This window comes from Schistocerca gregaria, chromosome 3, assembly GCF_023897955.1.
Source record: "Schistocerca gregaria isolate iqSchGreg1 chromosome 3, iqSchGreg1.2, whole genome shotgun sequence".
Taxonomy (NCBI): domain Eukaryota; kingdom Metazoa; phylum Arthropoda; class Insecta; order Orthoptera; family Acrididae; genus Schistocerca; species Schistocerca gregaria.
In genome coordinates this window covers 640,807,511-640,822,732 of record NC_064922.1, presented here as the reverse complement: position 1 = coordinate 640,822,732, position 15,222 = coordinate 640,807,511, and the positions used below count along the sequence as shown (strand labels likewise).

General features: G+C 42.2%; 1 protein-coding gene across 1 annotated transcript in view; it reads right to left on the bottom strand.

Annotated features, from left to right (window-relative positions):
• Positions 1–1,053: 1,053 nt before the first annotated feature.
• LOC126354314 (uncharacterized) overlaps positions 1,054–15,222 on the bottom strand; it is a 39,143-nt gene continuing 24,974 nt past the window's right edge. The window contains exon 2 of the mRNA XM_050003868.1: positions 1,054–1,517. Within this exon, the coding sequence (XP_049859825.1) occupies positions 1,174–1,517 (344 nt within the window). The 3' untranslated portion in view covers positions 1,054–1,173. The remainder of the gene's footprint in view (positions 1,518–15,222) is intronic.

Below are 15,222 nucleotides of genomic sequence, written 5' to 3'. Positions count from 1 at the left end.
CGTCCCTGCCATGCGCCCTTTACAGTACAAACGCGTGTCTCTTGGTCTTCAATTCTTATTTCTCCGTCTATTTCTCCGTCTTCTACATCTACACCTACGTGATTACTTTGGAATTCGCAGTGAAGTACCTGGCAGAGTGTTCATCGAGCCACCTTCAAGCCGTTTCTTTCCCGTTCCACTCCAGAACACCTCGCGGGAAAAAGGAACACTAATCTCTCTCCTTTCGAGCTCTTGCCTTGTTTTGTTATGACGATCGTTCCTTGCTATTTATGTGGGTGCGAAAAAAATACATTTTCGGAGGAGGAAGCTGGTGATTAAAACTTCATGAAGATTTCCTACCGCAATGAAAAATGCCTCTGTTTCAATTATTTCCACCTCATCTCTCAGTTCGCCCTCACCTACTCCGCACTAACACAAAACGAGCTGCCCTTCTTTAAAGTATTTAAATGTCCTCCGTCTGATGTGGATCTCACGCCTATATTCCACAAGAGGGCTGACAAGCATAGTGTAAGCAGTCTTCTTAGCAGATCTGTAGGTTTCCTTGATGTTTTGCCTATAAAGCTCGGTCTTTGGTTCGCTTTCCAGACAACATTATCTATGTAATCGATGCAGTTTAACTTATTCGTAACTGTAGTCCCTATTGACTTCCCAATCTTTAGATTTGTGTGATTTCTCATGTTACTGAAATTTAGCAGATTCCTTGTTCTGCTTATGCCGATGACTTCACACTTTTCATTATTTAGAGTCAATTGCCACTTTTCGCACAATAGAGATATCATTTGTGATACTTTGTACACCTTCAAACGTGTTCGGTTGTCTAACTTTTTTTCTAAGATGACAAATCTTGTCACAGCATCTCGAATTTTCTGAAGTCTTACTTCAGTTACCGAGCGTCACTTCAGAAATACCTCCCTGGCGCATTGTCCTAAGACCAAAATAATCACCACCTGACAGGTACTCAAATTTTTCCCAGTTTTCCGTAAATTACGAAGTCGTTCAAATTCGTACCATGGTAAATTCAACGGGGGTCACTGAGAAATAAGTAATCGTGGATATTACTGCAAAATCTTCTTTATTCCGTTTAAAAAAGAGGAGTTATAAATATATAATGTGAGTACTGGGATAAATGAATAAATAAATAAATAAGTTAGGTGCGTTTCGCGTGTCGGGAGCCTACCGGCGAGCGTCGGACCCAGCCGGAGCCTGCGCGCCGTAGGCGAGGTAGTGGGCGTCGTCGGTGGGGGCGGCGCGGCGGCGGCGGTGGTAGCCGCCGTGGTCGCCGTGGCCGACGGGCACCACGCTGACGTGGTGGCCGCCCTCGTCGCCGCCGCCCATCTTCTTGACTGCGGCGGCCGCGGCCAGGATGAGCGCCATGCCGGCCAGCGCGATGGCCTTCATGGCGAGCAGCGCCACGCCCGCCATGCCCATGGCGCCCATCATGCTCGCCATCATGCCGCCCATCGCCAGCACCAGGCCCGCGCCGCCCTTGTCCTTCTTGCGGCCCTCGAATGGCGTTCCTGTAACACGTGGACCGTACCATACTGAATCAAGAGCGTCGTACAGCGGGTAACAAGACTCCCTAAGACAAAAAAGGACAGATGCATCACGGAAGAATTACCCAAATGGGGCGGAAATCGATAGATGTGATGTACGTATACAAACAAATGATTATCGCTCCATAAAAGAGAAACAGTTTCACAAACTAACAAACTCAATAATGCGTTAGTCTACCTCTTGCCCTTATGAAAGCAGCTATTCAACCTGGCTTTGATTGACGGTGTTGTTGGCTGTTCTCCTGAGAGATCTATACCTCTATACTCACTATTCAACTGGCGCGTCAGATAGTCAAAGGCCTGAGATGGTTGGAGGGCCCCGCTCCAAACGTTCTCAAATGGAGAGAGATCCGGCGAAGTTGCTGGCCAAGGCAGGGTTTGGCAAGCACGAAGACAAAAAGTACAAACTCTCTCCGTGTGCGGGGCGGCATTATCTTGCTGAAATGCAAGTCCAGGATGGCTTACCACAAAGGGCAACGAAACGTTGCATAGTATATCGTCCACGCTCCACTGTACTGTAAGGGCGCCGAAGATGACACCGGAAGGGATCCTGCTACGAAAAGAAACAGCGCCTCAGACCATCATATTTGGTTGCCAGAGGGTATGACGGGTGACAGTCAGATCTGTCTGGGGCGTCCGTATCTTCGGTGCTCATCGGGGCTCCGTTCGATGCGAGAGCCAACAATGAAAACTATTCTACTCGGTGGGCTACCTACCTGTTTAAGCTCTCCAAACTACCGGACATCCAGGAGTGACGGTCTCCAGTGCAACTTCTTTTCACAGGAGCACCGCTTTGGCTGTCATACGCAGCATCCTTACAGTACGGTGCTATGTCGGCGATATTTTACGCCCCATTTTCTTGCCTTTGATGGCAAGACATCCTGAGCATACATTTCAGCAAGATAATTCCCTCCGGCACACGGCGAAAGTTTCTGCTCTTGTCTTCGTTGTTGCCAAACCTTACCTTGATCAGTAAGGTCGCGAGATCTCTCACCAACTGAGACTGTCTGGAGCGTTATGGACAGGGTCTTCGAACCAGCTGGGAATTTTCACAATCCAAAGGGTCATTTGAAAAGAATCTGGCACGGTATCCCTCAAGAATATGTCCAACAAGTCTACCAACTGTTTGCATAAGGACCAGAGATGGGGCGGTGCATGACTGACAGAATCCTTTTCTGTCAAATAAATCATCCCGTTTTTCTGAAACTGTAATTATTTGTTTATCTGTGCAAGGACATCAAATTCTCCGAGCTCCATTTCATTCGGATAATTTCTTCGTGGTGCCTTTTCTTTTCTGTTTCGTGTATTTTGAGGGTTTGTAAAGAGTTTGCGAAAACTGAAGTTTCGGTTCCACATGAAGTTAAATATAAAAGATAAAGATAAAATAAGTAATGAACAAATACTCTCCGATATAGAATGCTGGTATTATAGCATATCAAAGGCAAATCCACCTGAATGTACCTTAAAGTACAAGAGGAATATTTACATGCCATGTCACAGGATAAAATTGCGGTTTTGCATAATCCACGTTGCTTGTATAGTCTGCAAGGCAAATGCCAGCTGGAAGCGTCTGCTACATTTGTCACACGTGGACACATGAATGAAAAATATATCTGTGAGTTAAATTAGCAGTAACTGCGTTGTGGTTCAGAACACTGTGAAGGACGCCTACTAATGTTGAATAGGTGGATAACTTCATTGCAGGCTGAGCTAAATGAAAGACGCCTGTTATGGATCAGTCTACTTGGATAGCCTGGTAAGTGGAAGTACTAAGTCCCTAATGAAATTCTGCTAATGAGTCAATGCAAACGTCGCCAGGTGCGTGAGCATCAATAATTAATACAAAATAAAGGAATATATCCTTTGGCCTGTAGGCTAATAGGAAGCCGACTGTTATTTGAAAGAAAATTCGCACCACGAAACTGCCATAAGAAACTTTATTCCTCACATAAAAGCATGGCAGAAGGCCTTGGTTAACACCTAAAGACAGGTAACGTAGAATAATGAAAGATCTGGCATTTGTCCAGGTAACATTTTTACGTGATTAACATTGCAGGAGCACAGGTCAATGTCAGCGTGAGATAAGCCATTGCAGATGGAAACTGCTGATACGTTTATAACCGCTACAGAGTTTTGAATGCAAGCATGCCAATTTATGTGCATTGTGTAGTACAGGTGCCGGATGTAGTTTGTGGGACGGTGTTCCATGCCAGTTGCATGTGGTCAGCCAACAAAGGGGCGGTTAATGCTGGTTGTGGATGACGCCGGAATTGTCGTTCGATTGGAAATAGGTCGATTGGAAATAGGTCTGGTGAGAGAGCACACCAAGGAATCATGTCGACACTCTGTGGAGCATGTTGGGTTAAAACAGCAGAACGTGGGCGTGCGTTATCCTGCTGGAAAACACCCCCTGGAATGAAAGTTCCTGGCAGATTAAAACTGTGTGCCGGACCGAGACTCGAACTCGGGACCTTTGCCTTACGTGGGCAAGCGCTCTACCGACTGAGCTACCCAATCACGACTCACGCCCCGTCCTCACAGCTTTAATTCCGCCAGTACCTCGTCTCCTACCTTCCAAACTTGACAGAAGCTCTCCTGCGAACCTTGCAGAACTAGCACTCCTAGAAGAAAGGATATTGCGGAGACATGGACTAGCCACAGCCTGGGGGATGTTTCTAGAATGAAAGGTAGGAGACGAGGTACTGACGGAATTAAAGCTGTGAGGACGGGGAGTTGCGATATTTATTTCCGTAAGTGTATATTGAAATGACAATTAGTCAATGAACCTTCGAAATGATGTCAATCAGAATTCAATTATTACATATTTGTTGTACAAAGGTCTCCACATATGGCAAAAACTAATCTTGTCGAACGACTTCGTTCAGAAACAACATGAAAGACAGTAAGTATTAATCTGTCTATGTTAAAGATAATGCGCATATGGTGAGTCTGCATGTTACTTCCATAGATCCGTACTCAACAGATTTTAAATGATGTAGCAGAAATAACTGCGTTACCCTCGACATTAAGAAGAAGTTAGACTCGCATCAGAATTATTACATGCACCAGGACAGTTAACGAGGAAGTCAGTGGTAACTCAAGATTCACTGTAAGAAACGTTGCGTCCCAGAACGTGAATGAATTGAAACGAAGACTTAAAAATAACGACAATGGCTATGAAACCATTCCACATTGGTCTCAAGATTCCTAAGCTTGTGATGGGGATGCCAGTTAGATCCTAATCCTGCCACGACAATACTCATTATTCTCGCTACCGCCTAGAATCTTGAACGCACAGCAACTGTTCTCCATCCATCTCAGAACAGAGTCTTTTTCTCTACGGCTCTCCGGAACAGAATGTTCTCTACGTCTCTCACTGAAATCGAATGTTCTTCCTGCTAACATTCTTTGTACTTTTTCGTTCCTCTAACTCTGGTGTCTGAACAAAATAATTCCAACAAAAACTGTCGTCAGCCTACAAAGGCTAGTGCTTAGTGCTTTCTTTTCCTTTTTTTTTTTACTTAATGATAGGGGGAAAATTTTCCACTCGAGTCGCACATGAGCAAACGCTCGTTTCTCCCCTGCTGGTCAGAACATTTTCCGAAAGCGTCTTAACGCTTCTAATACTTTTGGTAAATACTTTGCGCCCGGTACATCAGCTGCGGGGGGAACTGCCTACGTAATCAGCAGGCTGTCAACTTTCTACTGACTCCAGTATGTCTCCTGGAAGCGGACAAGGTCCTCATTCCTTTCGGGAGGCTGGAGCCAGTGTCTGCAAGAGGCCTGTCTTTATCGGTAAACAGTGCAGCATTCGCCCTGGTGCATTCTGCCAAAAACAGGCCATAAAGAGGCAAAACCAAGCGAGTAAAGCTCGCTGACAAAGGCCGCGCCTTCTTTGAGTGCGTTACGTGAAGGTTCAGCATTGTCTGAGGCGTAGAACAATGGTCACCTTGCCGGTAAGTGCGCGTGACTCGCTTGTGAAGCTCGGGCGTCCTAACATTACCTCGTATGAGCAAAAAACTGTTACTTCAATAAGATATGACTTGCCTGTTCTTTGATCTGTTAAGAGGATTATCAAATTGTCTACCTGGATTCTATTAAAAGGAGCTAAATGAGCGGGTTAAAAGAGCTCATTACGTGGGTGATTGAAATTGTATCTACTCTGTTCACACTTAAATTACTAGAGGAAACTAATTTTACCGACTTCTAATCAGAGCACGCTGATTTCCAGGTCAAAATGCTAGTAGTGAGACACACACGAGCATCTTCCCATGTTTCTTTTATTAATCTACCTCTTTTGTTAGCTCGACTGGATTTTGTTAGTTCAGACAGGATTTTCTTGGTACTTGGATTAGCAAGGAAGTGAGGGGTGTGGACCCAGTTTATCATTTAACAAACATACTTATGTCTGAGAGGCTCGTTATTTTGGCAAATATTTAGAAAATGACAAGAGCCAAAAAACAGTTCAGAAAATCACATAGATGTAAGATGGATCTGACAGACATTTCTCATCTGTTCTTCGAAAAACTTGATTAAAACCTGTGGTTTATCAGGGGTAAAACCGTTTCTAAATGTGTAATTTGAATGGCGGAATGTGGCAACACGTACGATATGCCTGAAATCGCGAAGGACTATCATTCACGGTCCTCTGGCCAAAGCAGGGGTTAGCAGAAGAATGTTTGGCTCAAAGAATAACAGAAAGCAGCGACCACGATAGTAAGAATAGCATGTCGGGGACAGGCCTGCGGCAACGCCCTGCGTATGGTTGTCGTCTGCCATTGAATTTATCTGAGCTTTTTCCTAGTGTTTTTACCGCTAATAAGTCACAACTTTTAATCTGTTACTTCCAATAACGGTATTCTCAGTAACAACAATAAAATCACTATCAATTTAATTCAGAAAAGTTTGACTAAATCCAGCTGAACACCACCTGCTGGTAGTTGCCTTGCACACTGTACGAACGACGTGGATCCTACCAAGCACCAATTTTATCCTGTGACATACCATGTAAAATTTGCTGATAGGTTCGATAGGTCACTCTTGTAACCACTTGAACCAGGTACGTTCCGACTTATTTGACATTTGGCGTGATATAATAACAACATTGTATTCCAGTGCATTTGTCTACAAATTAGAAAAATGAAGAAGCCACATCGTTCCACACCGAATGGAAATTGCCGTACTCTTTCGTACCGTTTGAGGGCCATGCAGACTGCTTAATATGCCATCACACTATTATGATTTGCTGGAACGTCGTTATAACACCAACCGCAAAGACGATAGGATACACTCGTTTACCTACGAACGAGAGCAAATGCTGACTGAACTGAATACGGTCATTAGGGAAAAAATTGAGTTAAATGTGAGGAGACATGTGACAAAATCTTTCATGGCTGACATCACCAATAATTTGAATTCATTGTCTTAATGCAAGAGGAGAAACATTTCATGACAGATACGGCAGACGATATTCATGTTGTCAAATAAAATGTAATCCTATGGAAAATACACATCAGGTTCAAAATACTGAATATTTTCCGCAACCTAAGGTGGTCATTTGTGGACCAGACATGATTGACTAAGTTTCAGTTATTGAAACGTTTCTTCATGAGTTCTCAAAGAGATTCCAAGACACCACACGGTGGAAGACGGGTATAGATTTATTTGTCACGCCCTTGGCTGCTATTACACTCCATTACTTCCAACCTGAGCTGACACACGCACATGTAGCACCCAGCTCTGCTTTGACCATTTCAGAGATTTGCAAGGCTTTTATAAAATGTTACCCCCCGATCAATAGCATAGGCTGTATAGACAAGCTGCTAAAGCTGTTTCAGTGTCTGCTTCAGCATATGTGTGCAAACGTCTTTTTTGTGCTATAAAACTGACCAGGTTTTAATTTGCGTAATCTGTTTGTATCAAGAGCCATAGTTGCAGGTGTATTACCTGTTCTAAAATCGAAATATGTCTAAATTTATAAACTCACAACATAACGTTAAATGCCTTGCTGTAAAAGTTTTCGTAGTTCTACTATCCGTATTAGAACCACCTAATCTATTTATTGACCGAAGTTATTGGAGTTAATGCCTTGGCGGAAAACTAAAAACCAGAAAATAAACACAAGCCATACAATCCTGCTTATAGAACTGTGCTACGACATTCTTCTCTCAGAAGTAGTTCTACTGCGTTCCAAGTACATCTTCGTTTGCCACATGTGCAGCATTCGGCATATAGCCGTCTCACTCACATGTTACCCACAAGCCATACAATCCTGCTTATAGAACTGTGCTACGACATTCTTCTCTCAGAAGTAGTTCTACTGCGTTCCAAGTACATCTTCGTTTGCCACATGTGCAGCATTCGGCATATAGCCGTCTCACTCACACACCTGCTCTGACTAGCGCAACGATCGAGGAAGCCGGAACACTGCGCAGACTCACACGCTGACCCGGCCTGTCTTTTAACGACCTGGTTTCTTGTCAGCCCTGATGCGAGAAGTTTCGCTTCTGATCTGTCTGCGTACAAACAAATGCTCGCTATCCTCACTGATGGTGAGAAAGAATTGCAACGCTTGTTACACGAAATGCATAGTCTAATGGACACACACTACAGACTGAGTGTAAACTAAATAAAGACGAAAGTAATGATGGATAGCAGAAAAGAAGTTAGCGATGAAATTAACATCAAAATTGCTGACCGCGAAGTAGACGAGGTGAAGGGACTCTATTACCTTGGAAGCAAAACAACACGCGACTGTCGAAGCAAGAGGGAAAAAAAAGCATTCTAACAAGTGCAAAGTGGGCATTCCTAGCCACATGAAGTTCACTTACCAAAAAAAAAAAAAAAAAAAAAAAAAAAAAAAAAAAAAAAAAAAAAAAAATTGGTTCAAATGGCTCTGAGCGCTATGGGACTTAACTTCTGAGGTATAAGTCCCCTAGACCTTAGAACCACTTAAACCTAAGTAACCTAAGGACATCACACACATCCATGCCCGAGGCAGGATTCGAACCTGCGATCGTATTGGTATCGCGGTTCCAGACTGTAGCGCCTAGAACCGCTCGGCCACACCGGCCGGTTACTTACATCAAACATCGGGCTTGATATGGGGAAGAAATTCCTGAAAATGTACATTTGGATTAGAGCACTGCATGTAAATGAATCATGCACTATAAGTAAACAGGAAAAGAAAGAATGGAAGCATTTGAGATATGGTGCTACAAAATGAAGTTGAAAGTTAGGCACAATGGTAATTGAGGAATAAGTCTCTGCAGAATCGGGTACAAGAACGTGTGGGAAACACTGACGAGAAATATTAAGACTTCAAGGCATAACTTCGAATATACTTGAACGAGCTGTAGAGGGTAAAAACTTTAGGTTAAGACGAAGATTTATATGTATGTACATATGATGGAGGATGTCGGGAGGAAGTTGAGTGAAGAGGTTGGCACATGAAAGAAATTCGTATCAGGCCGTATCCAACCAATCAGAAGACTAATACAGCCAAAAAAACGTCACGAAAGTGTGACCCACTGTCATGTGTTGAGCACTGCTAACTTCAGCGCCGAGTGGCTTCTGTGGATGTTAGTTTCCGGACAAAAGATTCCTACCCTCATTTGTCTCCTCTGCCAAAATGATAACTGAAGAAAGCTTCACAAGCCAAGGTTGTTAGAAACGCATTTTATTAGTTGACAGGTTTGAACAGCTATGCCGTCGTCATCGGATCCTCTGTCGAAACCGTTCATGAAATAAAAAGCTTTGTTAGTGATCTTAGATTGTGGAATTTTTTTAAGCTATCGTATATTACAAATCGCTTCCAGACTGACACTGTCAGGAGTATATAGCACTACCACTAAGTGAAAGTGTTTATTATTTGTTAAATCCATATGGTACTGTGGGAAGATCTAGACCTTGTACCTAAGGAGTGAGCTACTTTCAACATTTTAAACATTTAAATATTTTAGATTGACGGATACTTTCTCTACATTAGGTTGTTTAAACGTAGAACGTGAACAGCTTTCGATTATTTGTTGAATGTATTCCAGTCTCCGTCTTCCTCTACGGTTTATACACTCTACAGTTTCCTCTTGTACCATGGAAATAATCCCGTGATTTGCGAAGAGATGTGCTACCATTCTGTTCATTTTTTTTTTCTTCTGACAGTGTTTTCCATATATTCCTTTCCTCACCGATCGTCGGAGAACCTCCTCATTCTTTATCTTATCAGTCCACCTAATTTTCATAATTCTTCCGTAGCATCACGTGTCAAATGCTTCAATTCTCGTCTAATCCGATTTTCCCACAAACCATGTCCCTCTACCATACAATGCTATGCTCCAAAAGTACATTCTCAGTCATTTCTTCCTCAAATTAAGGCCTATGTTCGATACTAGTAGACCTGTCTTGGTTAGGAATCGCATTTCTGCCAGTGCTTCTCTGCTTTTTATGTCTTCCTTACTCTATCAATCATGGGTTATTTTGCTGTCTAGGTAGCAGAATTCCTTCACTTCATTTATTTCATGATCACCAGTTCTGTTGTTAAGTTTCTCGGTGTTCTCATATCTGCTGCTTCACATTACTTTCGTCTTTTTTAGATTTACTCTCATTAGACTGTTCATTCCAGTCAACAGATTCTGTAATTCTCCTTTACTTTCACTGTGGATAGCAATGTCATCAGCAAATTTTAACACCGATTTCATTTCACCTAGAATTTTAATTCTACTCTTCATTATTTCTTTCATTTCCGGTATTAGAAGCGTTTTATGATCGGGAACTATGCCATCAGCATGTCCCGAATTCTTCCAAAAGGTATTGCAGGTAGATGAATTCTAGTGATGCCTCTGTTTCTTTATTCAACCACTCCTTATTTAGTCGCAAGAAGCTCTCTATCTAAGAAGAAAATCTGAGAAGATACAAGGAATTGCACCCTGGTCCTTTAGCACCAGGGACAGCAACGCTGAACATTCGTTTTCTTTTCAACGCCTGGGCTATGGAGGCTGTGATGTTAACACAAAACTATGTGCTTTAGTTCGAATAACTAACTAAAAAAAACTAAACTCCGTCCAAACAGGCCATGAACTAACATAATGACAGGAAATCGAGTGTTTTTTTTTTTTTTTCAAACTAATTGGAAACATGCCATCATGCGTACGTCATGTTACATTTAAAATTATGGTGTAGTATGATGGACACAGCACCGTTCCGCGACTGCGAGCTGCGCAGTCTTGAATTTCGTAGCGAGAGCTGCGTGACCACGAGAGGGCGCGAAAGACTATATGGCTGGGCAGCCAAGACCGGCGCACGGAAAGACTGCTGGCTGTAGCCGAGTGGGCAGGCAGCCGGACAGCGATTAATGCTCATTCAGAGCGACAGCTTTGACTTGCTGCTTCCTTGACTCGGGTAGGCGCGGTGGCCCCGGATCGGATCCGCCTGACGGATTAACGACGACGGCCGGTGTGCTGGCCAGTCTGGATGTGCTTTTTAGGCGGTTTTCCACATCCTGCTAGGTGAATACTGGACTGGTCTTCACGTCCCGCCTCAGTTACACGACTCGCAGACATTTGAAACACATTAACACTACTTCCCGATGTACACTAGACGCAGACATCTGCGGTACACTAATTCCGTCCCAGTGGGTATGGGTTGGCTGCAGGAATGGCATCCGGTCACCATGCCAAAATCCGTACTTAACCCTGCCGTCCCTGCGCACAATGCGGAATAAAGGCAGCAACAAAAGAAAGAAAGAAAGAGTTTTGCTTCGATTCTTTTTTGTGAATGTAGCCGAGTGTGTTGCCACCGTCCTACATGATCATGTCAACAGGAGTTCTGATGTAACTTCCACCTACTCAAGAGAATATTTGAAGAGCTTCCATAGAATAAAGTGCTCAAGGCAATCTTCGGATTCACATGTGTGGAAAATAATTGATCCAATTTGCGTGTTAAAATGTTTATCTGTCTGAATTAGCGCTAATAGCACATTTTGGTGCAGGTTTTATACTTCGGGCTGTTGTGTTTACTTTGTAAAGGTTTTGTTAAAATTTTGGTAAAGTGACCGTTGGGCCTAATCATTAAACTTAAATTGCTTCTTGTTACAATACTTGTTGTGTACTCTTCGTTAAATTCACCTCTAAAATTTTTTGGTGAAGTCTTCGCTGGACAAGACTGTTTTAAATGTGTTACATGTGAAAGCAGTAACTTGTAGATTTTGTAAAATAGAATATAACATTTTGCTGATATCTGTTTGTTAACTACAAAAATTCGTGAAAATGTCATATAGAAGCATGTCCACCAGTTATGTTCGGAACCCGAAGATTATTTAAGAGAAATATTCATGTTTCTGTAAATATTTCGGAAAATCTTACAGTTTCTAGGCAATTTGCCAATTTACTAGGATTCCAAACGAACCAGTATTTGTTTCGTCAACAAACGTTTTGTTCTAGATTCCTGTTACCCAGATGGTTGCTTCAAGCTTCCTTGAATTTTCTGGCATCACCCAGGTAAAGTAGCCTTTCGATCAAGAGAAATCACTCACAGACTGCAAATGGGTAAAGTCTATGCGAAGTATTTACGGTTGCCTTAAGCTGACCTTACCCAATCGAGAAATATGAAGAGTCTGCCTTGTTCAACAACTGAGATAACATCTGTGATTGTAAATTAGAAATATCATGTTAACTCTAAGAAATAATGAGAACTGCCGCCTTTCCTTTCATAATTAATACCAGTGGTGGTGCTCCAGCTTATGATCGAAAAGTGAATTATCTAAATTTCTATTTGACAAAGAACAATTTTTGTGTGTGATCTGCTTCGCAGATCCTTTTAGACATATTCTTCATACTGTAAATGTGAATGAGATTACTTGTTCAAAGAATCTGTTTTTTGTACATAAATATTGATAAATGGCGAAAGAAAATTTCTTACTATTCTCATCCATCAAGGAGATCTGAGTGAGGTAAACCATTGTTCTGTAGAGGACTGTTGTTTAGCAGAGTCCCTTCTCAGACGAATGTCTAGGTGATTCCCTCTTACTTCCTTGTTTGATTGAGGTAATATTTTGAAATTAATGATATTAAACTCCACCCGTCCTTTTCCTTCTTCTGAGGGAAATAATCTAAATTATGGCAATGTCTGACCTTTCAGAACATCATGTACGTGGTTGTCTGCAAAGTTTTGCTAACTTGAAAATAGCTAATAGTAATAAGAAAAGTAAATCAAAGTAGCAATAAAAGCTACTTTTCCGTTTTCACAGATTTACATATTTCGAGGTAAATAACATGTTTTCTCAACCAACATGTTTACTAATTTTCCACAGTCACAAAAATCTTAGTAAAAGTGAAAAGGCTAATAATTTGACAGTAGCAGTAACATGTAGATAGCTGTAGGGAGTTAAGAAACAATTAGAAAGTTAGAAGAAAAGCTAAAAAAGGTTAGTTCCATTCTTTGTCGAAATTTTCACTCTATTGAAATTACAGCATTGTGAAAAATCCTTAGGGGTTGTAATTGTCAAACAGTAAAAGTACAAGCCGTACCGCTGTACACATATGTCATTGTTGAAATAGATTCATGAATCTAATGACCGTGTTTATGTATTTTCATTCGATATTTGTTTATCAAAATATATCTTAAAACCGCCAAAAGCTGTTACATTAATATTTTTCATTATTTTCGGCAAGTTCTTCTTCAATCACAATCAGATCAACAGATATTATGAATATAACGTCGAAGGACGGTTCTTTGACATGATCAAGAAAGTTCTCTGTATTAGGCATCATGGTTTTACAAAGTGGTTTAACTTCTTAACATTATATGAACAAGTTATGCGTCCCCACTGTATCGTAAGCAACCGCTAGAGGAGCCCCGTTGCCAACCTAGATTCGTCTCCTAGCGTGGTGTTCTCTTCAGTTGGTTCACCTTATTGAATGCTGTGACAAATATCCGGACCAGTGCTTGGACGACTGAGCTAAACGAACGTGTTTATGGCTTTCAGTTATTTAACGACTTTGTATTTTCCGACTGTGTGGTGGTCGTTTAAATCACCATTCACTTTCTGCATCATCTTTGCACATGGGTTACTCATGCGGGAGGGCCGCGCGTACTAGCACGGCGCTAGCTGGTTTCGGTAAGGTGCGCTGGATCCACACCGAATCCACCTGGCAGATTAACAGCGAGGGTCGGTGTGTTGGCCAGCATGGATGCGGTTTTTAGGCGGTTTTCCACATCTGGAAAGGAGAATACCGGGTTGGATCACGTGTGTCACATCACTTACGCAATTTTCACGTGGCACAACGCTAGACGTAGACAGCTGGGGCACACAAAATTCCATCCCGGAGGGAAAAAGTGTGACGACAGTTAGGGAATACATCCACCGTCTACAGCTACCATTGACACATCCGAGAATTGCCTTACCAACCTCGTGAAGACAGGGAATAAAGGCAGGAAAAAGAAGAAGATTTGTGCTTATGGATTCCAGCACGCACGTGGATTTCATCAAGAGAAGCAAGTTTGTTCAATTTGAGCACCCTCTGCTCGCCAGGCCACTGTATTCATAATATGTTTGTGTGATCTGAATCTAATATACTGTCATGTTTAAATCCCTTTATGTTGACTTCCTTGTTTTATGGAGACTGGCAAAGTGAATGTTATTTGTCCTACACTACGTACGAGAAATAGGACGTCATAAATAAAGTAAACCAAAGTTTCGATAATCTCGTAGATTTTTGGCATACTACTTCCAGAAGTACATTTCAGTATATTAGCATCTACCATGTAAGGAAATCTTAAATGAGGTTGATGGTTACAGTGAAATTAGTTTTTGAGAAGCAGACATGAGACAGAACCTAGTAAGTTGTCCTGAAACTAACGACATCACCGAATACTTAGTTAACTTTGATAGACCTCAACGACATTCTGTAAGACCAGTATACTTCATGTTCTATATTAATGTAAGTGGGAGACGGCGTTAGTTGAAAACTCGACCCTTTTTAGGATTAAGTAGTTATCCACAAGGAAAGAGTTCTCGTAAGAGAAGTATATGCACATAACCAATTGAAACATGACAAGACTTACGGCTACCGTCGCTACAGATAACTCTAAACGAGAGGATGTATAAATCTACTCTGCAGGAGTTACTCACTTCCGTAGTCGACGCCACTGAAGCACGACTGTGCGGTGTGTCTCAACTCGGCTACCGATTCATTTTGTAATGGTGAAATATTTACATCGCCGGTATTTGGTCGGTGGCTGGGCAAAATTCGTGATCACGAGATTCATTGAACCGATGTCAGCAAACACCTGCTTGTTTACAAGGATGATTGTTTAACAGTTTATTTTAAAGTCGATATTGGAATATTGGTGCTGTATAAGAGTCTGTACTAGGCTTAGTAGCAAAAATTTAGGGGGAAACACTGGAACTGAAGTCAGTTCTCAGTAGTTGCTGAAGCCTATGCGGTGCATTTTTCCCCATACAGTGGTGGCAGAAATGCGGCCTGAGGCTACACATGCAAATCGGCTGCGATCAGACACCCTGTATGGCTCTGAATGTCTCTGCAGAGGATAAAGTTCCTCTGTCAAACACTTCTGGTCGTACTGCGCCGGGATTTACCCATGCACAAATAGTGTGTGGTACTGAACATTCAACCTAGACACTGCTGACCTCGGAAACTCGAATTCCTTTCGA